Source organism: Lathamus discolor, chromosome Z, assembly GCF_037157495.1.
Source record: "Lathamus discolor isolate bLatDis1 chromosome Z, bLatDis1.hap1, whole genome shotgun sequence".
Classification (NCBI taxonomy): Eukaryota; Metazoa; Chordata; class Aves; order Psittaciformes; family Psittacidae; genus Lathamus; species Lathamus discolor.
The window spans coordinates 100,903,415-100,927,942 of NC_088909.1; the positions used below are offsets into that span (position 1 = coordinate 100,903,415).

A 24,528-nucleotide genomic window follows, 5' to 3' on the forward strand; every position below is an offset into this window, starting at 1 on the left:
ACATAAAGCTGAATTTTGGCAAACTCGGCATGCTTGGTATTTCAAACACTGGTTTATTACTGTTCGCATCTGGAGGAACACTATGAGGTTTCTTCAAGTCACATTTGGAAGCAGGGCCTTTTGCAGGCGCCTCATCAGCTGCTGAATGTTCTACCTCACTTGTTTTCTCTTCACTCAGCTGGAGCACATGAACACTGGGCTCATCAGCTGGAGCTGGTGGTTCTCTACCATTACTACTGATCATGTCCTGCTGATCAACGCCAGCGTTGGCCTGATCCCCTGTAACAACAGGCTCAGACTCAAGCGTAGCACACTCATCCAACTGGGACAGGTTTGTGTCTTCCCCATTAGCTGGGACTTCCATTTCCACTGCAAGCTCCTCAGTAGAGCCAGCCTGAAGGATGTCAGTAGCTGTGCTGTTTGTAGGAGCAGCCTCTTCCTCGGTTACATGTGAAGATCCCACATCGAGCTGGCATGTATCTCCATCAGTCTGGTCAGTGGCCTCAGCCTGCACTGTATCAATGGCATTACTGAAATCAGACTGGCATGGCTTAGTATCTACCACCTCAGAGGGCTGTGCGTCATTGTCCAACTCCATAACCTCAAGGGACTGATTTTCACTAGACACTGCTGTTTCTGGAGTGATCATCAAAGGTTCCTCTTTACAGATTTCAGAGTCCCTGTTTTCCTCAGCTTCTGTTTTCACAGGAGACTCTTTTTTGGAGTCCTCTTCTGTTGAAACAGGTAATACATCCTCCTTCAGAGAGCTTGTGACATCTCTCTTAGACTCTCTGGCTGCAGCTGTGTTTTCTGTTTCTCTAGAGTCTTTTGCTGGAACAGACGCAGTGACATCTTTCACACTACTGCTTTGAGGTTTAGGGGTAGATTTTGCAGGCATCTCTTTTGGAGATTCTTTTGGACCTTTGAAGATGCCAAAGAGATCACTTGTGAAAGCTGGTGCTGGGCCACTTGGAAGGGATGAGAAACCGAAGAAAGAGGAGCTTTTCTTCTGTGCAGTGGGAGGTGCGGTAGCTTGAGGCTGGGAAAAGAAACCAGATAATGTTTTGGGCGGTTTCATTTTTGTCATAAAACTTGAAAACATTTCAACTGAAGAATCCAGTACTGATTTATCACTCTCAGATTCCTTAGGTTTGTTTTGCAAATTAGATGCCTCTGCCATTTTAGAAGGAGACGGTGGCTCTCGTGCCTGTTGTAACCCTTCACCAAGAGTTTGTTCAGGTAATTTACGTTCTGGCAACTCATTCTGTACGCGTATTTCTTCAGAGATCACTTCATTTTTAGCGTCACTCACACTATTTAAGTCATTTAGAGTCTGGGAATCCATTTTGTCCCCTGAGGCCGTGCTATAATCCTCCTTTTCCGAAGTTTCTTCTTTTGAAGAATAAGGCTCTTCTTTATCAACAGGAAATGCAACACTGTCCATTTTCCCTGGGCTACCCAAAGCATCTTCTTCTAAAGAAATAGCCTGTTGGCCCTGAGAGCCCACCTGCACACTGGGAGTCTGAAGGCAAGGACCAGAGGCAGCTACATTGCTTACTGCAGTGTCATCAGTCTGTGGAAGCTTCTCTAAGTCACTCTCTTCAGCAACCTCGGCAACACTTTCTACAATTTCCACTGCCAGCATTTCTGATTTATTTTCCTGGATCATTTCTGGGATCGTTTGTTTGCCAGTCACTGCTGCAATAATATCAACTTCTTCTTTATTGTTTGCTTCCTGTTGCCTGGCAGAACTGCTAATTTTGACACTAGAGTTGGTGGCAATATTTTGCTTCACATATGGTTTGGAGTTCACTGGCTTAGCCGGTTTTGTATTATTCTCCTGTCTTGGAGCAGCTTGTGGTTTCTCATCCAAAAAGGATGTCAAATTGAAGAAGCTAAAGCTAGTACTTCTTTGAGGTACGCTCTTCTCAGCAGTTGGACCGCTGGAGAAGAAGGAGGGCATATGAAACAGCCCCTCTGTTTCCTGCTGCTTCCCACTAGCAGGAGCAGGTGGTGAAGGCTTTGCCTCATCTGATCCCGTGAAGAAGGAGAATATGCTCCTACTGGCTGGCTGTGCTGGCTGTGATTTTGAAGCAGTGATATCAGAAAAGCTGAATGGCAAACTGAAGCCTGACTCTTTACGTGCTTCATCTGGCTTTGGTTTTGGCTGAGTAACTGGGCCTCCTGAACGATCTCCTCCCTGTTGCTTTGGTGTCACCGTGGGTACGCTGCTTTGCTGCACAGCTGACTGACTCAGCTGGCCAATTTTGGGGTGTACACCCACTGCCTTCTGTGAAATGTTCCCAGGAAGCACTCTTTTACCCTCAGGAGACTCCTCCTCAGCTTTTCTGCTTCGTTGTTCCATTTGCACCCCAGGGCTAGGAGAAACCTGCCCATCCGTGCCCTCTGTTCTCACCCCTTCTTTCTGGGTGGAGGACAGACATGGCATGCTGGCACTCTGAAGACCTCCAGACTTCTCCTTCTGTTGTCTCGACTCAGTTCTGCTACCGGTTTTTGGAAGAGTACTTGAGGTTGGTTGAGCAGGCACAGGCTCCGCTTTGAAGAGATCTCCAAGGGATCCAAATAACGATGAGAAGCTGGAGGTTTCCTTCTGTTCTGGCTGTACCACCTTTTCCGGTTTATCACTTTGACTTTTTCCCAAATCTGGTGACGGCTGTGGGGCTTTGCTTACTTGTGTTTTAAAGAAGTCAAAAAATCCAGAAGCTTGCGGTTTGTTGGCAGTGGAGCTTGCGGGAGAATCTTCTCCAAGGCTGAACAACTTCAGAGCGCTCTTAAATAACGTCTCCTCAGGCTCAGCGGTTGGCTGGCTCTGATTTGGCTGTGACTGACTCGATTCATTAATACTTGCATGCCCTTCAAGATGCCTGGAAGATGGTGTTGCTTTAACAGGTCTCTCTTCTCGTATGGGTCTGCCATCTGGAACAGTTTGGCTCAGCAGAGAAGGAGATTTAGTTAACCCCTTTTTTTTAACACGGAGGTTTTCATTCTGATTTAAGTCTGGCTTTTCATTTCTAGCAGCCTCCAAATTAAGTTCTGACGAAGTATTTCTTCTCGGTTCTGACGTAACAGGGAACTTTAGCCCTGCTTGTGCCTCCTCTAATTTCTTATTTGGTGCAAGCAATAAAGCATCAGTTTTATTTTCAGATGATACTGACTGTGTGTCTTTTCTTTTCAAGGCAGAATCTCCTGATGTCTCAGGGTCAGGACCTGAAGACTTTCCAATTAGTCCACCCAAAGCAGAAAATAAAGAGCTAACTTTGTTCACTGGTGTTTTCTTATCTTCCTCAGTCTTTTTTGCTTCTGCTACACTTTCATTAGATGCCACAGTTTCTTCAGTTTTAGGAGTAGACTGAAACAGATGGAAACCAAAGAATCCTGATGACCCACTCCCTGTAGTTGTCACAGGGACAGCCTTATCTGCTTCCTTAGTGTGAACTTCCTTACTCAGTGATTTATTTAAAGCTGCTCTGGAATGTGTTCGGAGATCAAGGGTTAGCGGAGATTCCTCTGAATAATTCAGGGATTCCTTTTCAGGTCTAAAATCTACTTTGAGTTTTTGAAGTTTATAACCTGAGAAGTCTACGGGCTGCTCTCTCTGATAATAAATGGACTCTTCAAACATTTGTGAAAAGGTCTCCAAATTCATGTTCATTAGCTGATCGCTCCTCTGCAAAGCTACTGACAGGTCCAGGGGCTTATTTGTTGTATAATCACCAAAAGACTCCTCTTCAGCAAACCAAAACAGCTCATCTTCACTGCCAAGAGGGACTTTAAAACCACAAACAGCAATCGTGTTGTCTTCTAGCACAGCACTTGGAATGGAATCCATCTGAAAATTATAATCCCAGTAGTCTGGATAGGAATATGCTTCGGGAGCACATACATAGACATATTGTCCAGTGGGATCAGTGAGTAGTGAATACACATACTGGTTATCGCTGTACATGTAATATCCACAGTCACCATCTTCTGATGGCCACCATATACCCTGCTCAAGCATCATCAGCCACTCCTGATACTCCTGGCTATAGGATGAGTACATAAAGCTCTCATCCATACTTAAAGTCTCTTGGTCAATTAGAGTCCACATAGTTCCATCACAGCCAGAGGAGTAGCTTAAATCCATGGGCAACTCTTCTAATGAGTAACTGCCATCTCTTTCAAATGGTGAAAAGTTATGGTAACTGTCATTGACAGAATCAGCAGTCCATGCATCATTTTCTCCTGAACAAACATCTCGAAACATTAACTGGTCAAATGACTCATAGGACATCACACTGAAATCTAAACTTTGTCCATCAAAATTGGCATTAGTCTGCCAATCCATCACGTTTGCATTCCCATCCTTCTTACAGAGATTCACTACTGCATCATTTTCAGGCCAGTCCAAGAACTGAGGGGGCAGAACAGAGTTCTGGTTTAATACATAGTAAACTGGTACTGCTATTTCACGAGTGCCAGCCAGCTCCCCCACTTCATATTCCCATTCAAAGCTAGAATGGCTTCTTGTTTCTTGATAAGCTGAGTACTGCTCCGTACAGTTATAGCTTTTGTTAGTCAAATTGAGAAATTCGTTTGATCCTTTGTTTAAAAGAGTTGGGAAAACTCTAGATATTTCATCCTGATAAGGGATATGCCCACCATTTACAGGCTTTCCAGACAAGTCCTGTGCCTTGTCTTGAAGATTTAGAGCATCAGGGGGCAGAGGATGCCCACAGTGGGGAACATTGGGCTCAGGTGTTTTATTCACTCTTGCACTGGACTGGTGGTCAGCCATTTTGGAAGATTCCATGATTTTCACATTATCCAGTTTCTCCTTTGGTTTGGGCAGGAGATTCTTCAAGAAGCTGGAAGATTCCTGCTTTTCTCCAGTGCTGCTCTGAGTGTCAGAAGCCATTCCTGAGTTGCTGGGTTTTGTCTCTGAGCTAGGATCTTCACCTCTATCAAAAAGCTTCATGAAGCCTAGAGGGTTTGTTTTCACCTTCTCTTGCTTACATTCAGACAAGTTTTCACTTGAAGCAAATTTAAATAAACCAGAAAATAATCCAGGAGAAGTGCTTTTCTGGCCATCACTCTCACTTTTAGCAGCCAAGTCTTGATTACTGTCTGTGTTTTCACTGGAAGGTATGTGAAGAAACCCAGAAAGAAAACCCGGTGCGCGCTTCTTCTGCATATCATCTGCACTTGAAGCTTTTGGTCCTCTGGCTGAAAAGCTGGATTCAACTGAGCTGTCATTTAAGTCTGGTGCATTTAGTTCTTCTCTCATCAATCCTCCCTTCACACTCCTGTGTTCTTCCTGAGTACTTCTAGTTGTTTGCTGCTCTCCCAAAGCCTTGAAGGTAGCAGAGACACTCTCCTGGTGGTTTTTAATATTTATTTGGGCACTAGATAGGTTTCCTTTAGTCATGTTTTTCGTTTGCACAAGTTTCTCCTTATGGTCTGATAAATCTGGAACAGATCTAGATTTTAATGAAATGGCATTTTCTGAATTACTGTCTTCATGCAAAGCAATGCTGCTAGGATTCTGCTGACTTCTTTGCTCCTGTGAAGGTGCCAGATTTTCTGCAGAAGAAAATTTAAATAACGAAGGAATAAAGCCTCCTTTATCATTCCTATGTTCCTGCTTTTCCAAAAACCCCAACCCACTGAGAAAAGAAAGCTTCCCAGTGAAAGGAAGTGAGTGTTCATTCGATGAACTATTTTGTCTTACATCCTCCTCAGACTTATGGCCTTTAAAATGCCCAGATGTACTTTCCTTCTGCCCCTGTTCAGCAGAAGGAAGCAACAACTGACTGAAAGACTTTTTGAGTGGACTGAAAAAGCTTTCAGATGCTGTACTCTGATACTGAGGCTGTGAATTAGGTTCCACATTATCTCTGTTTTGCTTGTTTCCCGGTCCGTGACCTGTAGCATGCTGGTCACCTAAGCGATTTTCAGGAGGCTGCTCCCTGGCAGTGGGTGCACCCTCTTTCACAGTGGCATCTGGCTGGTTTGTAACATGATGCAAATCTGACTGCTTCTGTGGCACATCCTGCTGCTTGGGAGCCAAAAGACCATCAAAATTGGCTTTCAGACTGAAGGAACTGACTGAGTTTGTGAGCCTGCCAAAGATAGAAGACACAGAAGTGCTATTTGCGTTCACCTCTGCCTCGCTTCTAGTCTCACTTGTCCGTGTCTCTGGAATGATGCTACTGGTCTTGGCTGCCATCTCTTCAGATGGTTTCTCACTTCTGTTTGCCTCATCAACTTTCACAGCATGGCTGTCCTCTTTGGTGTGTTCCTCTTTTATGACTTCTTGTTTTGGCACTTCCTTCTCAGAGAAGATCTTTAAAGGATTGAACATGCCCAGAACAGAATTCACAACCGAATGTTTGTTCTGCTGGCTGCCGGTGGTTGTTCCTTGTGGTTGCCGGAGATCATGTGGCGTGGAAGCCTTACTGTCCACCTCAGTGGCTTCTGCCTTGTTGGGGTTTATGTTCTGGGGCTTTTTATCACCACTCACCTGGGACGGTAGCAAAGAGTGAATGGAGAACTTGGTGTCAGCTTTATTATCTGCTGTCACTCCAGAAGATGACCTCTCGCTTTTGTACTTACCAGGAAAAACATTTGAGATTCCACTTTCTGATGAGTTTCTGGTCTCTGTTTTCTCTGGAGTGGCAGAAACAAGCTTTTCAACAGAGGCTGTAAGCTGTTTTGTGCTTGACCCCACCTTTTCAGTGAAAGAGCTGAATAGGGAATTCACTGTATTTTTCACACCTGACAAGTCTGGGAGAGATTCAGATTTGACCTTGGTACTCTCCTCTGCAGCAGGATGCTTGGTCTGTTCAGACTTCCTAGCCTCTACTGAATTATCAGCATTACTCTGCTTCACTGACACATTCTCAACATTTTTCCTGGTCCCTGTCAACGTACCAAATTTGTTGATTTCTTCCTCCTTTTCAGCCAAGTATTCTGAAACTGATTCTACCAGACACTGTAGTTCATCCATCGTGTCTATATACTCCTCGCTGGGCTCTTCGACAGGAGAGAGTGTTAAGTCTTGCATAGGATGACCATGCTTGCTCCCTTTAGCCTTTTGTTTTTTATCACAGCTAGCTTTCAACTGGGAGCCCAGATTTGCAGGGTAATTAACAGTGAAGTTTCTCAAATGGCTGATATCAGAATCAGACCAAGTTTGTGAAAGAGAAGCCAGTTCCTCCATTTCGTCATCTGAAACAGGCGAGTACTGGAACTCATCAGAAGCACTGCTGTCAAATTCCTCAAGGACATCCACAGGCACAAAAGTGTTATCTGGCATGCCTATGACTTGCACGTCATCACCGTTACTGAGGTGAAGTGAGCCCTCACGGTTCACTCCCTGCTTGTTCAGCAACCTGCCACTTTTAACCATTAAGCCGTTTTTGTACGGACGCAGGATGGGATAAGCAGGCAACTGCTCCTTACTTTCAGAGCTACTGGTATATTTCCCAGTTCTATCATACACTGGAAAATCATCACCAGGTTCAGAACTAGTTGCCACACCATTGAAATAAACCGTTTTCTCCCCAGGAAACTGCAGACCTTCATTACTTCGCAGGATTCTTTGTTCACTCTCTTCAAAACGGTATCGCAGCTTCTTTTTCCTTCTCCTATCTATTGTGTCATATTCCTGAGGATACCTAGGGACATCTACAGACCCTGACTCCACACACACATTTTGGCAGCACCTTGATCTTTCACAGTGGTTGAAATTTTCTCTTTTTGAGAGAGTTGGCATCTTTTTTACGTTTGTTTCCTGCCAACTTCTATTTTTATGACTCTTTTCTAAGAATTCCTCTATTAGCAGTTTTCCTAGTTCTTCATAGTTACTCTCCTGTTCTTCTTCTCCATCTTCGCACTCAAATGGAACGATCCTGACTCTTTCTTTTCTAGCTAGAGATTCTTGTCTAAGATGAGAAATAAAGAGGGTAGGAAGGAAAGGAAGAGAGGCAGAAAACAGAAGAAAACAAAAAAAAAAAAAAGGAAAGGGAAAATAACATTTAAAAAAAATATCTAGAAAGGACAGAAAAAAATAGTAATGAGAAACCATGCATTAAATAAAGAAAAACTAAAATCAGAAACATCCAGAGATAACAAAACTGAAAACCTGCCTATCTACCACCATTACATTTCAATCAGTCAAAAAAAAGCAGCATGGGTTATGATATTCCACCAGTTAGAGCTGCACAAAATTTAGAAATGCCTGTTTGAAGCAGAAGAGCTTTTTGTGATCAAGTGAGGGCACACAGCCTTGGCTGTATCAGTACTCTGCTGTTGCTTTTTTAGGCATGCTGAAAAAACTCACTTATTACAGTAACAGGACTACTTTGGGATATAGAGCCCACGCACAACGCTCCACTATGCTATGCATGCATTTTGGTCATTCTAGGCTGCAGAATTTGCTTTATCAGTATTCATAAAGCACACAGGCACTTTGTTTCTCCTAAGGGTGGCTACAGAGCAGAGACTCAGGAGTCACTGGACTCCAGGGAAGTGGGGATGGGGGACAAAATGCAAACTGTGCACAGCAGCAACATGAGGAGTTCCAGCTGCGCCACACTTCAAGTGTTCAAAAAACACAAACATGAGGCCCTCAGTGACACGGTTTAGTGGTGGACTTGGCAGGCCTGAGATAAAGGCTGGACTTGATGATCTTAAAGGTCTTTTCCAGCCTGCCTGATTCTATGATTTTCTGCTGAGAGGGCTCTTGCTGTAACTAATGCCCTCAGAGGGCTCCTACCAATACAAAAGAAGATCCTCAGAGCTGTTACTGATCAGAAAGCAGAAGAAAACATTGGCTACGGATATTAGCCCATTATAAGCCTCAGATGTTTTTCAGGATCTATACTTCCCACGTAGAACACATCTAAGCCCATTCAGCAATCTACACTTGTCCATTGTGGGAGACTTAATTAAAGCGGCTAATGTTTTGCTGTCAGATGATCTGAAGCTTCATAGAAACTCAAGTAAATGACCCTGGGGATTCTGGGATTAGTTCCCAAATGCTGATCAGAAGGATTATGTCAATTGCTCAACCACATGAAGGCTAGTAGCCAGAGAGCTTCCTCCCTAGATACATCTCATAAGAAGAGCTCCTGCCAGCTGCATAAAAATAAACAGGTAGAAAGTGAATGTAAAAAAATCCAAGCGCTCATCTGAAAGACGCACTGCAGCTTAGTCTCACATCATTCATTGCTGAGAAGTAAGGAGCATGAGGACACACCTGACCCCATGAGTGGGGCAAGAAAAGGGAAAGGGCAACAGGCACGTGGGCATTGTATGGATGCTGCTAATACAAGAGTCTTCACCTTGAGGGGTACCTGGGGCACCCCGATTTAAGATACTGATGGGATAGCCCTGAAAGAGAAATAGCTCACTGCATTTTCAGTACTGATGCTTTAGTACTTCATTTCCACTCGTATTAGCCAATTTCTGCTAATTGGAAAGATACTCATTACTTTAAACGAGCTCTGTTGTACACTGTTTAGAATGCTTACCACACTTCTTGCTTGCAACTCTAGGCTGGTAATTGAAATAATTTTCTTGAAAAAGCTAATGAAATTTAAAAGACTCCCAGGGCCACTATAGTTACTGGATCGAGCCCTTCCAAATCTCTGCTGCGAGCAATGGGAGCTACATGAATGCCTGAAGAGCCATTAACTGTAAATGCTGAATCAACAATTGACTAATTTAGGCATAAAGGAAATTACTTTTCTTCCTAATTGAGCACCTCCCCCACCGTGTTTCCCCTGCTATTTACTAGAAATGAAGTGATGACAAGAAGTCCAACACCAGAGAGGAGAAAAAGATGACAACATCAGCTTGGCATTAAACTACCACAGATCTGAAACAGAGCCAAGGCAAACAGCAAGTTGAGTATCAGCTGAAACGTATCACAAGACCACTTCACAGCAGCAACAGCAAGGAGACAGGCACACAGGCTGCAAAGAGGTTAACCCACCTATCAGACCGATCTAGAGAGCGCCTGCTTCCTATCGAGCACTGGCGGCTTGTCATTTGACTAGACTCAGATGTGGACTCTAGGTCAGTTCGGCCACTCACAGTGGACTCTATGCTATCGTATCTCCTTGGAAGTAAACAGGGAAGGATCAGGGAGACATGGAGGACACATGGTTACACAAAATGAACATTGCAAAGAAAAGTTAGTGTTTTAAAACAAAAAATCCAAGGGGAAGATGTCTGCTATTCTGAAGCCAAACTGGCTGTTGGCAGCAAAACATACTTCAGGGATAAATAAGAATAATGGTTGTTATCCTTAGGAGAGGGGGGAATAAAATGCACATATTTCTACCAAAAGAACACAAACATTGGTGTTGGGACCGGTCTTGTTCAACATCTTTCTCGGTGACATGGACAGTGGGATTGAGTGCGCCCTCAGCAAGTTTGCCGATGACACCAAGCTCTGTGGTCCGGTCAATATGCTGGAGGGAAGGGATGCCATCCAGACGGACCTTGACACGCTTGTGAGGTGGGCTGATGCCAGCCTCATGAAGTTCAACCATGCCAAGTGCAAGGTCCTACACCTGGGTCGGAGCAATCCCAGGCACAGCTACAGACTGGGCAGAGAAGAGATTCAGAGTGGCCCTGCGGAGAAGGTCTTGAGGGTGTTGGTCGATGAGAAAATGAACATGAGCCGGCTTCAGTGTGCACTCGCAGCCCAGAAAGCCAACCGTATCCTGGGCTGCATCCAAAGGAGCGTGACCAGCAGGTCGAAGGAGGTGATCCTGCCCCTCTACTCTGCTCTCCTGAGACCTCACCTGGAGCATTGTGTGCAGTTCTGGTGTCCTCAACATAAAAAGGACATGGAACTGCTGGAACAAGTCCAGAGGAGGGCCACGAGGATGATCAGGGGACTGGAGCACCTCCCGTATGAAGACAGGCTGAGGAAGTTGGGGCTGTTCAGCCTGGAGAAGAGAAGGCTGCATGGGGACCTCGTAGCAGCCTTCCAGTATCTGAAGGGGGCCTATAGGGATGCTGGGGAGGGACTCTTCATCAGGGACTGTAGTGACAGGACAAGGGGTAACGGGTTAAAACTTAAACAGGGGAAGTTTAGATTGGATATAAGGAGGAAATTCTTTCCTGTTAGGGTGGTGAGGCACTGGAATGGGTTGCCCAGGGAGGTTGTGAATGCTCCATCCCTGGCAGTGTTCAAGGACAGGCTGGACAGAGCCTTGGGTGACATGGTTTATTGTGAGATGTCCCTGCCCACGGCAGGGGGGTTGGAACTAGATAATCATAAGGTCCTTTCCCACCCTAACTATTCTATGATTCTATGATTCTGTATGTAGCAGCTAATAACGATCAGAACTTTTCCAGACAAACTCAAATTTTTTAACAAAAAAAAAACAAACCCATGTTTAGTACACCCAGTTTCAATTGAAGCATTTCGGCATAAGTCAACTTCTTGTCCAGTTCAAGACAGGTTCTAGCAGAACCTTGTCTGTTTCCTCTCGGTTTGCCCAGGACAGCCTCCTACGAGCTGTCATTTCCTCAGCAATTACCAACTGCAGCCTGCCAGGAACACTGATTTCATGAGGTCCTGCCTGGTCCACAGCACTTAGAGCTGCTAGGAGAGAAAGGCAAACACAATTTGGTTGTGCAGTACTTAGTGTTTTGAAAATATTTAAGATCCTCCCACATGCTTCTTTTCAGCCAGCTCTCATTAGAAATACATTTCTGATAAGAAAGAGAATCCCACGTAGCTTCTCTGGAAGGCTTATTTGCATTTCCTAAGTTTTAAGATGAAATATGTGGCAGAAAATCTTGCTGGGCATGTGGAAAACACACAAGGGAACAGGAATGCTCAGAGAACCACCATTTAGGACTTGCCTTCCTGGAGTGAAAGTAATTTTAGACCAGAGCAGACTACAGAGCTCATAGTTTTTAAGTAAATTTTATCAGTCCAGATCTTTTCATATCAATACTTCCAGGAAATCAGAAAAATCAGAAAAATAAAAAACCCCAACAAATCCAAACATGTTGCATCTTAGTATTCTCTATACAATTCAAACCATACATGCCTCTTTGGAAGGTCCTACAAACACATTTATCCATTACTTAGAGTTAAAAGTTCACCCCCGGCCTCCAGGCAAGGTGAGTCATGAAAGATTATTTGTATTGTCAACACCAAGAAGTCACATAACTGTCAGAACACCCAGCCTTCATTAGCTTCACCAATACCACTGTTGGGCTTGGCTCTTCCATGAACAAAAAGCTGCAGCTCAACTTCCCAGGCTCTCAGTAAGATCTTCAGCAATTTTACCACTGCACACCAGCAGAACAGAATAGCAAGGGAAAGGGAATAATGTGCCCATATAAGATATTTATTGGACTAGGAAAAGAGCACTAAGAATGACATGTTACACTGTAGTAAATGCATTTTGTTGGCACATTTGCTCTGCTTGTTGAAATCTCAGTAACAGTAACAACAGTAAGTGTTACCATTGAATTTCAGCTTTTACCATTAAGGACCATAAGGCAAAAAGAGTAAAACTTAGCCTCAGTCATATACCCATGAGGACAACTGAATGCAGATTCAAGCTTCAGGAAACTAGATCATTCTTACCAAGAGGGATATGGTAAAACAAATTAGTCATGTATTTCTAACTGTCACAGTGCTCAAGCAACTGCTCCTTCCTCCCACATCAAAGGCAGAAGCAGCAGCATGGCAGGTTCTACACACCCATTTTTACCAAGCCACCCAGGACCTTTTAAGGTCTTCTGCCTTTCCCTTACACTTACGTAACTCTTTATTTGGAACAATGGTTTTGTAAAGTTTCGACAGTTCCCAGCACAACCAGCTCTAGCTCACAGCCATTGATCTTGTTAAGTTAGTGCTGTAATACTTAATACTTAAAGATGATATAAGCAGTTGTAAAACTACTGAAGTATGGTCAAAAAGCTAATTTAAAGCAAGTAAACTATCTTTCATACAGCTCAAAGGAAACCAAAAGAGAAAAAAACTCCATTATTCAACAGTTCTAGATGGTAACTAGGTAAGGAAATAAAAAATTAATAAAATCATCGGTTACAGACTTTCTTCTTGAGTATGCTGCTTTGGCAGAGCTTATGGAAGAATCAGAGCCAATCCAGAACAGAAGATAAATCTGCCCCATGTTTAGAAACTCCTGATAGGATAACTCTGCTATACTGTCTTTAACTGGCTTGGGAGGCATACCCATGCCGTGGTACCAGAGCAACCAACTACCCAGTGCTCCAGCCTTCCGAAGGTGAGTTGAAGATATGACCAAGACTAAATGAGTTCAGTTGTGCACATCTTCAAAAGGGACTTCTTTAAACTGTCAGATCTGGAGTAACACATTGCATAATAGTTCACAGCGTTAACAAAACATGCAACAGCCTCCTGTCAGAGCCCTTGAACCTCCCTCCTATGCTAGCCTCGCACCTTCAGGCTCTGCTGTGGCAAAAACCGATGGGAAAAGAAGAGCCACCCAGAAGACAGCACCTACCTGATGGCCACATGCTCCTGATAATCCAGATCATAGTTCTGCAAGGAGTCAGCACAGGTTTCCCGCAAGACCCCTTGCTGCTGCAGGCGTGACGGCACAGTGAACTGGTGCACAGAGGCATTGGGCTGCACAGTCGTGTGGTACGGAGGAGGAATGCTGTTACTTGTCTCACTGCGGTAGTCACTATCTCGATCATCCACAGCGCTGTCAGCATCTTCAAAGGCTAAGAAACAAAAGCAGTTAAGGGCATGGCTCCCTCAAGTTGATTTGCTTGGGACACATTAAACCCACTTAGTTTTTAGTGGGCTTTTTTTAGTTTAAACAATGACAAAACCCCCTGTTTCTGCTATGGATATGTCTCCATCTGGTAGCTGGTTATAACCCCCAGTTCTCTTAAGTATGCGCCAAGGACCTCCAGTGATCACCTCCATACACTTTCTTCACACTTCCTATCATAGGAGGTCATCTCACTTTAGTCATTCCGGGTAAGTGGATACGACATTTTTATTTAAAACAAACACCCCAACACCCAAAATGTTAGGCTCTTCACTGCTGCCAAAATCAACATTTACACGTTGGGTGGAAAAAAAATCAACCCACAATATTCCTTTATGGAAAGAAGCATTTTCCTAGAACTTTTCAACCTTTAATCTGTAATAGTAGCTCTTCTTAACATCCTTATCCAGTACTTTGGGCTTCTGGATTTATTTATTTTTGTTTAGTGCCTCCTTTTTTTAAGTTTTTGGGGTTTTTCTTTAACTATTAGTTTAAGTTAACAAAAACTAATGAAAAGCATTCAGTAGGAAAATCAGAACTGGGAAGGTAGCTCTGCTTGTAACTGATTATGCTACTTCTTACATAGGAAAATTGCTACATTTAACACAGGCAGAGGTACATTAGTGCAAGTTTGGTAGTGAAAGACTTAATGACAACCTTCACAAAGGAAAATAGCTCCTTTCCAGTGAGTCCCTCTCCCTGCAGAAACACTTCTGCTTGCTATCCCTTCAGGAAAAGAGAATGCAGAGTTACAGTGAGGAAAGGTATCAAAAATGCAATATTGGTGTTTGGCTGTGCAGGATGCAAGGTTATCTTTGCAAGCTTAGAGTGAAATACACACACCATAAGGCAGCGGAGTGCACCATTAACATGCTTGAAACAAAGGGAAATAAGGATCAGCCATTTTTCACTCTCTCCGCCACCAAAAGCCTGTGTAAAAAGGACAATCAAATTAAAGCCCCCTCTGGTAAGTTATTCAATGGTGTGTGTCCTACACAGCAATTCACCACAGGCTGCACAATGAAGGGAAAGTGCTGGTTTCATGCCAGATCCTTAAAGAAACCTGAACTGAACTGCAGAAATTCCAAGCAGATGGAATGCAGCACCAGGAAACACCTCCCTTCTACTGGCACTTCCCAAACCTCCAATTCGATTTTGATTTTTTTAATCCAAGGTAGAATCTGTTCTTAGCGATATCCTCAGTTCCTTCCCAACTAAGATTCTATCAGTGCCCTGAAGCAGATGGAGAGTAGAAAACAACTCCAGCAGAAAATGTCTGCGAAACACAAACCACTTGAAAAAGCCTGGCTCCACCCCCTTAATCACAATCAATTCAATTTGATTGTCCATACTGAAAACGGAGTTAAGGCTCCTGCTTTTTAGTAGTTTAAATGCTGCGGAGTTCTTGTCAGTCTCTAGTCAATTGAATATAAATGAATAGCAATCATATACTGCTTTATTCAGCTGTATTAAAAGCACAATGTCCCTCAATTTAAATATAGTTCATCACGTAGAAGAAACACTCAAGATGTGCTACACAAAAATGATTTGATGTGCCAAAGGACCACCAAATTTCCAGCCTGTCGACCCAGAACCAATCTATTTGTATATCACAAGGTACAAGCCATCTTGAGAAGGACAATGAGCTATTACTCACCCAAGCAATGTTACTGCTGAACACTTGAGTGATTACTGTCCAAGCCACAATAATTGCTTTCATTTGGACAGAAATACTGTTTTGAAGTGCCTTCTAATGCCTCACTTTGGATCTTGTCTGATTTCTTCTTCCCACCAGATGCAACTCTCATTTAAGGTAAAGCCTAAATAACTCTGGTATGATTTAAAGTACTCCAGCTGTGGCTGCACAGTCATTATAAGAACTTGCAGGAGCTTAAATTAGCCCAACTGAGTTACAGGTTCTAGATGTGGCAGAAGACACCAGACCAACAGATTTAGGGAGAAACTATTTATCTCACCACAACACTGCAATAACAAATAAAAATCTGTAGTACAATTATCTGGTCAGGAAACCAGTGAACGCAGTAACTCACTAAACACTGGGCTAAACTCAATATCAGGGTGTGCAAAGACTTATACAATTATGGTTATGAGGAAGCAGGAAACAGCTCCTCTGGGTCAGCAACTATGCCCAGTTGATAGGCTCAAGAGACTTCAAATTCCCTAATTAGACTGCTGCAGAAGCACTATCTGGATTTGTTAGCCTCCGCACTATCAAATGAAGATTTCCCATATGAAGCACAAAATCTCTAAGCAACATGTAAAAATAGAATCATAGAATCACAGAATGGTTAGGGTTGGAAAGGACCTTATGATAGCAGATGAGCTTAAATGTTAATCAAACATTTACAGCATATATGTTTATACAAGGTGGCATTCTTTATAAGGAATTTCTCCAGCTCTTATTGGTGTTTAGCATGAGGAAGTCTCTTAGAGGTCTCAACAAAAAGTGCACCCCTGATGACATGTTTGAAGGATGCAAGGCCCCAGTTACCACAAATGTCAACGAGGCAGGAGCGCATTGTTTCTCTGCTATATGCACCTACAGCATCCATAGATGTTAACACCAGGCAGAAATCCTCAACTGACTCATAAACAAACCCCACCTCAGAAACTCTGATTCGTATGGAATTTCACCTACTTTATGAGCAATCTCACTTCAACAGAAGCATTCACAAATCAAGACACAGCTCAGCCTGATTAAAGGCACCAAAACCTGGCCCATATGTGGCTTACAGCACACATTACCTTTGCAAGAAAGTATACTGTGAAATTCCTGCACATGGCGATGATCCCGTTCATTAACATACTTGACACTTAAATTTTATTTAAGCAAGAGACTGACAAGAACTTGCAGAAGCAGCTTTGGGATGCAGCATCCCTTCAAAAGGAGGGATCAGGCATTATTACAGCCCATCTTTCAACAAAATAACCCTCACAACACACATTGTAGTGTGACAAATTCAAGCAGTATCTTCCTCAAACAGATGATACACCAAGTCTTCCATAAGGAAAATAACAGTTTATCCTCAGCCTCTGTGTATCAGTTAATTAATAAGAACATACGTAACAATAAACATAGAAAGTCAATAATTGGTTTATCCCAGTCTGAGAAATTTCACATATACCAAAGAGCTCTCAAGGGATGAAAACAGTTTCTCTGTCATTGGACTTACTGTGTAGAGAGTGGGGGTAAGGCTGAAGGGGCAGGGCAGAAGCATGCTGTTTGTATTTAAGAATTGAATATTCATGCATATAGGCAGCTTAAGAAGAAAACCCATTGGACAGTCACATCACACAGCAGGATTTTACAAAGAGCAGGGAAAATCAAGAAAGGACACAGCTTCTCTGAAGCAAACTGCCCCCTGGAAACCATGTTATTCTTCCCCAGTCCTGCCTCCAGAATTGATTACGCCACTGCTGCAGGGCAGAACACATGTTGCTTTTAACATACTAACCTCAAAACCACTTTGCACACTCCTGTCACACTAGCTCTACTGGTCACATTTAACCTCTGGCAACTTTCTTTATGTCAAGTTTCAGGACAGGAAGGAAAGCTAACTGTAAAATTATCACAGAAGGCTGAATGAATGCACTTTCAGAAGTGGTTTTGTTGTTTTAAGGTCCCAATGCACAGCAGGAGCTCTTCTCAAGGCTGCAATCCGCTAAAATTGCCTCCTGCTTTTCTAGATGTGATGTATCATCAGCCATGGGAGTTGAGGTCCAGTCCCTAAGCTTTATCCTCCACAAAAGCAAGCAAAAAACTTGGACAAAAGCACTAAGTGCAGCACACTCAGGCACTCAGGAAGAAGGAGGTTCACATAAGGTTCTGTATCTCAAAGTCCCCACTACTTCTCTAAAATAAGCCATCAAGCTTTTCACAGCTCTTGTCTATTTGTGTAATAGTAGAAGAGAAGAAAGTGTACTAACTGAAGCTATGGTTTCCACTGTAAGTCCAGAAGAGATCTCTGGCAGCTCCACACCAGGGCTTTTGCAACACACCTTCCCCACCTCTCATCCATTTAAATTGCATTTCACAATAGTTGCTGTGACTTTTCTTCTTAAGTCTCAGACCCAAAAACTCCATTGTCTACCCAACCACTGGTCACTTCCGACAATCATGTGCTCTTTCTGAAATCTTATAATCAAAATTTATATTAAAGATCTTCCGTATCTACCACAAAAATTCACAGAAGTTATTTAAATGCACCTTTACACTTCATTAGTCCATCCTATTGCCCTCATCCATTAAAAATACATTAGAAATTTGCATAATTTTTAGACAGCAAGTTAGCAATATCCATCTTCAGTTTAAAAGCTTTCAGAACCCTTTCTTCTCCACTTGAAAATGCTGCTGAAAATCAAGAGCTGGACTGATGGCCTGAAGTGTAAAGAACATATACCCTACTTCTTTAAGTCTTTCCCTTTCCTTAAATGAAACCAAGAGGTTTTTCATTCATCAGGAGGCCAACTTAAGAAAAGCTGTCCCTCTTTTAATTCCTCCTGTTCTCAACTAGTAAGGCTCCACACTCCTCTTGCAAGAAGCTTTCACCAGTAAAATCTTCCATCTACCAACATGCTGTTTCTGCTGCTTCCTTCTCAGTTGCTGTTTTAAGTTTACAATTAGAAGTATATTTTTTATTACACTGTCAAGCTAATGGAGTTCACTAGTAAACATCATCAGCACAGGCAGAGGCCTGCTTATCAGTATACTAACATGATTTCAAAGACAACAGCACAGGACAGATGAAGTAGAGGCAGGGAGGGAGGGAGGGAGCTCCATGAATACAAGTACCATTTAAAACAAAAACACCATACGCCAACACCACAGGTATACAGGAGAAATAACCTCTGCACAACCCTCCTAAATCTCTGACTGACCAATGCCTAAGCATCTGAATTCCCCCTCAAACACATAAAATTAGAGAATAGAAGAAAGCTATTTAAGACACTGTTCTTTGTTTTAGTACTACACAAAACTTCAGTTAGCTCTCAGTTATCACACCTGAACAATTGAGACAACCAGCAATGACAGCATGAGAAACTGGGTCAACAGTGTTGATGCCTAAAGAACATATGGTTTGATCAAAGACAGGGGAACAAGGAGAACAAAACATGTTGTGGGAGGGAAATAGGGAAGTCGCTGTTGGAAGACTTCAAAAATGCAGAGCAGGTCCATGTGTGAAATGCACTGTAGCATCAGCTGGACATTAAACTTTAGTTACTTGGCTGCAGTAAGAGTGTCCTCTCCAAATCCCATTGTGTCCTCTCCAAATTCCATTGTGTCAAAAATAGAAAAGCACCAGCCAGAATCTCCTACCTGCTGGCAGCTGTCACAGTGATCACTCTTTGCATGCTCCCCTCAGCATATTCCCCACGTCAAACCCTGTGTGAAACCTCACTCTTGGTTTTGACACAGGAAAACAGATACCTTTGTTTTTAAGATTGACTGATCAATCTTTGCAGGTCCATAGGCAGTAGAACCGATGCACTGTATCTTGAGCAGAAGCCTTGTCTGTTGGAACCCGTAGGACTTTCAATAAAGTGAAGATGTTTTGTGCACACTTTTCTGGGAAAATTCACAAAAATTTTGTGGCCTCTGCAAAAATTATCACACCAGTCTTTAGGTGCAGGCATTAGCTCTGCAGATCACCGACTGCTGTGGTATCTGAGTTTTACCTTTCCAAGGCTGGTAAGCACCAGCTAAAGCAAACCCCTATCACTTTCGCCATGGTACTGTCTCACTGAGCTAGAATAGGCTTTCAGATTTTACTTCCAGATTCTGAAACCAAAATTCTGCTTTCAGATTTACTCTTAGTTGTAGTATTTGGAATTCCTGTGATCTCTTCCTGCATATCCTTGCATCTTGGTAAAACAATTACTACTGATTCACTTGCAGTTTTCGATTACTCCAAACACTGATTTGGGCTTACATGCATATGAAGGCCAACACAAAAGATGTATACAGGCATAAAAACAGAATCAACTTTGTTGATTAAAGGAAAAAAAGTCCAATTCTGCCATCTTTTCCTCAAATCCCAGTAGAACGCACAAACAACTCATTTAAAACATGGCCAAAACAAAGCTGAACAGTGAAAAAATTAACAACCATCCATACACATATGAAGATTCAGTGAAAGAAAATATAATGGAACAGATTTTCTATATGCATGAATATTTCCACTTTCCTTACACCAGAGCATGCTGCATCACTATAGGATCAGAAAGCTTGCAAGAAATCAAACTGTTACGTACTCAGCTGCTCTCCCCATCCGAAATAACTCCAGTTGCCTGCATGTAACACAAATGGCAGCAAAGAATAGGAATGGGGGAAAAAAGCTTAGAAAAAACAAACCACAAGCATACTTTCCATGTATTTAAAATGCCTTACGGGTTGCAAGTTTGAAAACATATGATGATTTTTGCTTTATAAATAAAACATTAAATTTATTTGGAGGCTTACTCATACCTGTCCAGTTTGTTTATAAGATATTCTGAATATTTAAATCACTATAAACTCTAGGAATTCTTAAGCAATCATGCATTTATTCACATAAGTAGACAAAACACTTGTCAACACACTAAGCAAGAGTAGTTAAAACACTGTTATTTCCCAGTTCAGTTCAATGCAGAGCAGTATCCAATTCTAGGTTAAACTGTGCAAGTCATGTCCAAAGTTGCTTCATGTTTCCACTTCTGCCCCCTTTCCAGAACAAAGTTAACCCAAAAGCACCACACAAGTAATACAGCATGGAAAACTGTTTGTAAGCAAATCTCAGTATGTTAGAATTAAAGATAACAACAAATTTAGCTAAACTACAAGTTGATGAGACAGCCAAGTTATCACTTATCAGCAACCATGTTGTCACCCCAAGGTCATAGTTAGTATGATGAAAGCAACAAACTACTACATACAACCCTCAAAGCACTTTGGAGGCACACACACAACTTGCAACTCCAAGAAAAGCTTCAGAACCAGCATATCTAGAAAACAGTCTGTAAAAGCACTTCAAAAAGTGAAGTTTACATACAGGAGTGTTGATGTGTATGCAAAGCAGGCAATAAACAAATCATTCACATGCTGGCAGAGAACAGGGAAGAGCTTTCTGTCCTGGCTATCATCTCCAGCTACAAACAAGGAACTCAGACGATTCAACGAATCCCTTTCCCTGCCCTTGTTAACAAAAGTCACAAAGTTAGAATGGACTTCTTGCTTTCAGATAAAATTGCAAAAAAAGAGTTTTGGGGAAAAAAAAAAAAAGAAAAAAAAATCTTGTCTTAAAAAATCACCACTAGAGTAGTACTTAAATAAGCAATAACTGGTCCTGGTGAGTAACTTGGCTTCCCAAGGGTTTAGTCCCTATGTACATGTACTGCAGAATGGCTCTCCTGCTGTTTCAGCTCTGTTGGAGAAGAAAAGGTGGGCAGGAAACATAGAAATAGGCACAGATGTGGACTACTATAAGGAAAAACAAAATCATAAAAAAAAAAAAAAAAAGCAAATCAGTTTTTAACCTGCTCTCCCTATGTGGGAAATAATGGCCCATCACAGCCACAACCAGGTTGCTCCTTTCATCTCAGACATAAAAGGCTCACAAAGCAATGTAGGTCCCCAGATACAGGTCAGTACTTCAGTGTCCCTGTACTGCAGGCTCTCATCTCAGGCTTGGTTCTTACAATAAAAATCCATGGATTGCCTAGTGATCAGCTTTGACAGAGGCCTGTGTGTTCTTCACAGGAAAAGGAGATGAGAAAGAGGAACATGCCACCAACCTGGCAAAGCAAACAAGGCAAAACACATGTGGCGAAGAAAGATGAGAAGGGAAGACAATCAGAAGAAAGTGAGAAAGGGTATTGAAACAAAAGGCAGGAAGAGCAAGAGCATCAGAGAGAGACATGGAGAAAGGTCTGAGGAAAAAGAGCACGTAGTTGACAGAACTCTGCAATGAGCTTTAATTTGCTCTATTAAATAGCGCATGTCAAAAAGAAGACGATTTCCTATTAATGTGTAAGTCAAACAATAGCTTATGTGTATGTCATTCCTGAAAATTTCAAGCAAGTAACACAGGGGATAGCAACCTCAGCACCTCCTTCCATCAAAAGGTTCCTACCTAAGGTAAACAGTGAGAAGCAAAGGAAGCCACCATTCAGGCATTTGTAGCCCGGATTACTATTAATGACCCAGAGTAATTCTGCAGTGGCACAACGTTGTTGCGCTCAGATTACCTTCTAGTTAAACCCATGTCATTAGTCACAAATGCAACATGCAACATGCACATGCAACATCCCAAAGCAACTGAGAAAGAAACATCAGAAGATTCCTGTAAATTTCCAAAATCAATATGCAGACCAGAAAAACTATGGAGGAAACAGAGTGTACCTGTCCTGCACCTTTTCCCAAAGACAGAACTCCCAAGACTGACAGCCTCTGCACAAACCACTATAATCCACACGGAGGCAATGAGTGGCACTTTAAGGGAAAACAGGGAGCCTGACCCCTGAAACCACCTCAAACTGTCTTTGCCCTTGTTTCCTTGACAGCAAATGGTCCAATGGTTAGCACAACACTACCCACAGTTTCAAACTGCAACAAGGAGAAAGCCACCAAAATCTAAATCAAGCCTTGCAGAAACAACGTCTTTCCTTCTGGTAGAAACATTACCACCTCCAAAAGACAGGAGTCCTCAAAGTAACAGCAATATCCCTAAGCCACCTACTTACCTGTCTCGTACCTGTCTTGTACCTCACAGCTACAAGTTCCTTATGAACAGCAGGAAAACCCCACAAGCTTTCAAAAGCAGATTAGAGACTGTTGTTTCCATGCCTAAGACAAATGACAGTCTACAGGTGGAGACAAGAACAGCTGCCTTTAGACACCAGCTCCTTACCCTGCAAATTTCCTTACATTGAGAAGCTGGGTCTTGGCTACAACTAGAGAGTAACTAGGAAGGTAATGCTGCAGAAGCAAACAGAAAGATATGCAGTAACACAAAGGGATTTTCAGCCAGAATCTCAAAACTCTGCTTTTGTTTGTTTTTACTAACACCCACTTCACTTCAGCACTAACATTTTGGATAAAAGACGGATTTATTAAAGAGTCAACACATATGCTGCTTCACTTAAGATTCAGGAGCTAACAGCATATATCTCAGTCCTTCAGCATCATCGCAGAAGACCTGGGCTGACAGTCTTGATATTTTGAAGGTTAATGAAAACAGAACTTCTTTTTAGCCTTTTCAAGTTGTTTTTCTGCTCCATAAATATAATGCGCATGACCCCAATTTGTTAAGAAAACACCCTTTCCGGATCACCTTTAGGAACAAATTTAAGCCTGTAAGAACTTGAAAACATCAAGAAGTCCAGACAGATAGAACATAGAAAGTGGTAACTCTAAAAATACAAAACCACAACATAACTAACACTGGAATAGATGATACAGACAAGTCAGACTAGCTACTCCTTGTGCTCTTAAATACCCAACAGCGTGTGTCTTGGTTATCACATTATTTTGTATTCGTAAGTTTCAGTACTCAAAAAACGAGGTTTCATATAAACCTCCAATTAAGGACTAAGCGATGCCAGCAGCCTGGTGCCTTGGAAGCTACAACATTCTTGTCGTTAACACATTTTATAAAGCACATCTAAGTTCCCACAGTTGGATGAACATAACATATGCTTGCTCTGTGTCTCAATTATGCAACTATTCAAGGAGGAACTCCTCCTCCCCACTTCACACTGTCAAGCCTTCATCAGCAGGGACACTGTAGAAAAGCAGAATATTCCAAGTTTTTAATGCAGTCAAATTAGACTGCCTGCGTGCCATTTTGTTCTGTTTACATGTCTCTGAGAGTGGCTGGATCTACTAAGACAGATAAGATACTTCCCCATCAGAACATTATAATTTACTGCTGTCCACTGCTTAAAGTCCTGCCGGTAAATTATTTAATCCTCCTGTTATATCCTCTGCTGAAGAAAGACATGGGCATCTAAACAAGTTTATAAAAGTAAACTGAGATCAGGAAATCAGACTGCATTTGGTGCTGATAAATTACTGTTTATAGAATACAAACAGAGCTGGGAAGATCCCGGTCAGTTCTTTCTTCAAGGTTTAATAAACCTCATTTTCTTCTCACTAAGACCATCAACACAGAGCTCACAGATCCCAGATTCCATAAAAATGTACATTCTTCCAGTATACTGGAAGTATACTTCCCAAAATTAAACATGTTATTTTAGTGGAATAAGCTTCTAAAATACAAAACAAGTAGAATAGCTTTTTAGAACAACGCCAAGATTTTAGTAAGCAGCATGACCAAGAGGGCTTCATAACAAGAAACACAATTTCCAGTTGAGTCTTGGAGCACCATAGAAGAGGGCTAAGACCTCTTCAGTAGATAAGAAAGCACAAGAGGGAAATGAGCTAAAAGGACCTGACACAGATAACAACAGGCACTAGAGTACAATACCAGAGTGCTTCTATTTCACTAAATGAAATGACTCTTCTGGCCACCTTTACTATGGCTGAACAAAATCATATTGAGAGAAATATGATTTTAAGCTGAGAATTTAAGCAGGGCTTGGATCACCATGAAACCATCAAGAGTATCCACTAAGTTATCACAAGCTCATTCAAGTCATTAATTAAAAAGAATCAGGCAAAGTGTCACTTAATTTTATCTGCAATGGGAAAACAGGCACATTTCTA

The 24,528-nt window shown here is 42.3% G+C and overlaps 1 protein-coding gene across 3 annotated transcripts in view; it reads right to left on the bottom strand.

The window, feature by feature from the left end:
• LOC136004685 (protein unc-13 homolog B) overlaps positions 1-24,528 on the bottom strand; it is a 218,252-nt gene that overhangs the window by 137,083 nt on the left and 56,641 nt on the right. For 2 of the 3 annotated variants that reach the window (XM_065661416.1, XM_065661414.1), the window contains exons 8-9: positions 13,530-13,752; positions 10,001-10,126 (exon numbers count right to left, since the gene is read on the bottom strand). In XM_065661416.1, coding sequence (XP_065517488.1) covers positions 10,001-10,126; positions 13,530-13,752 — 349 coding nt within the window. The remainder of the gene's footprint in view (positions 1-10,000; positions 10,127-13,529; positions 13,753-24,528) is intronic. The other variant, XM_065661417.1, reaches the window with a different exon arrangement.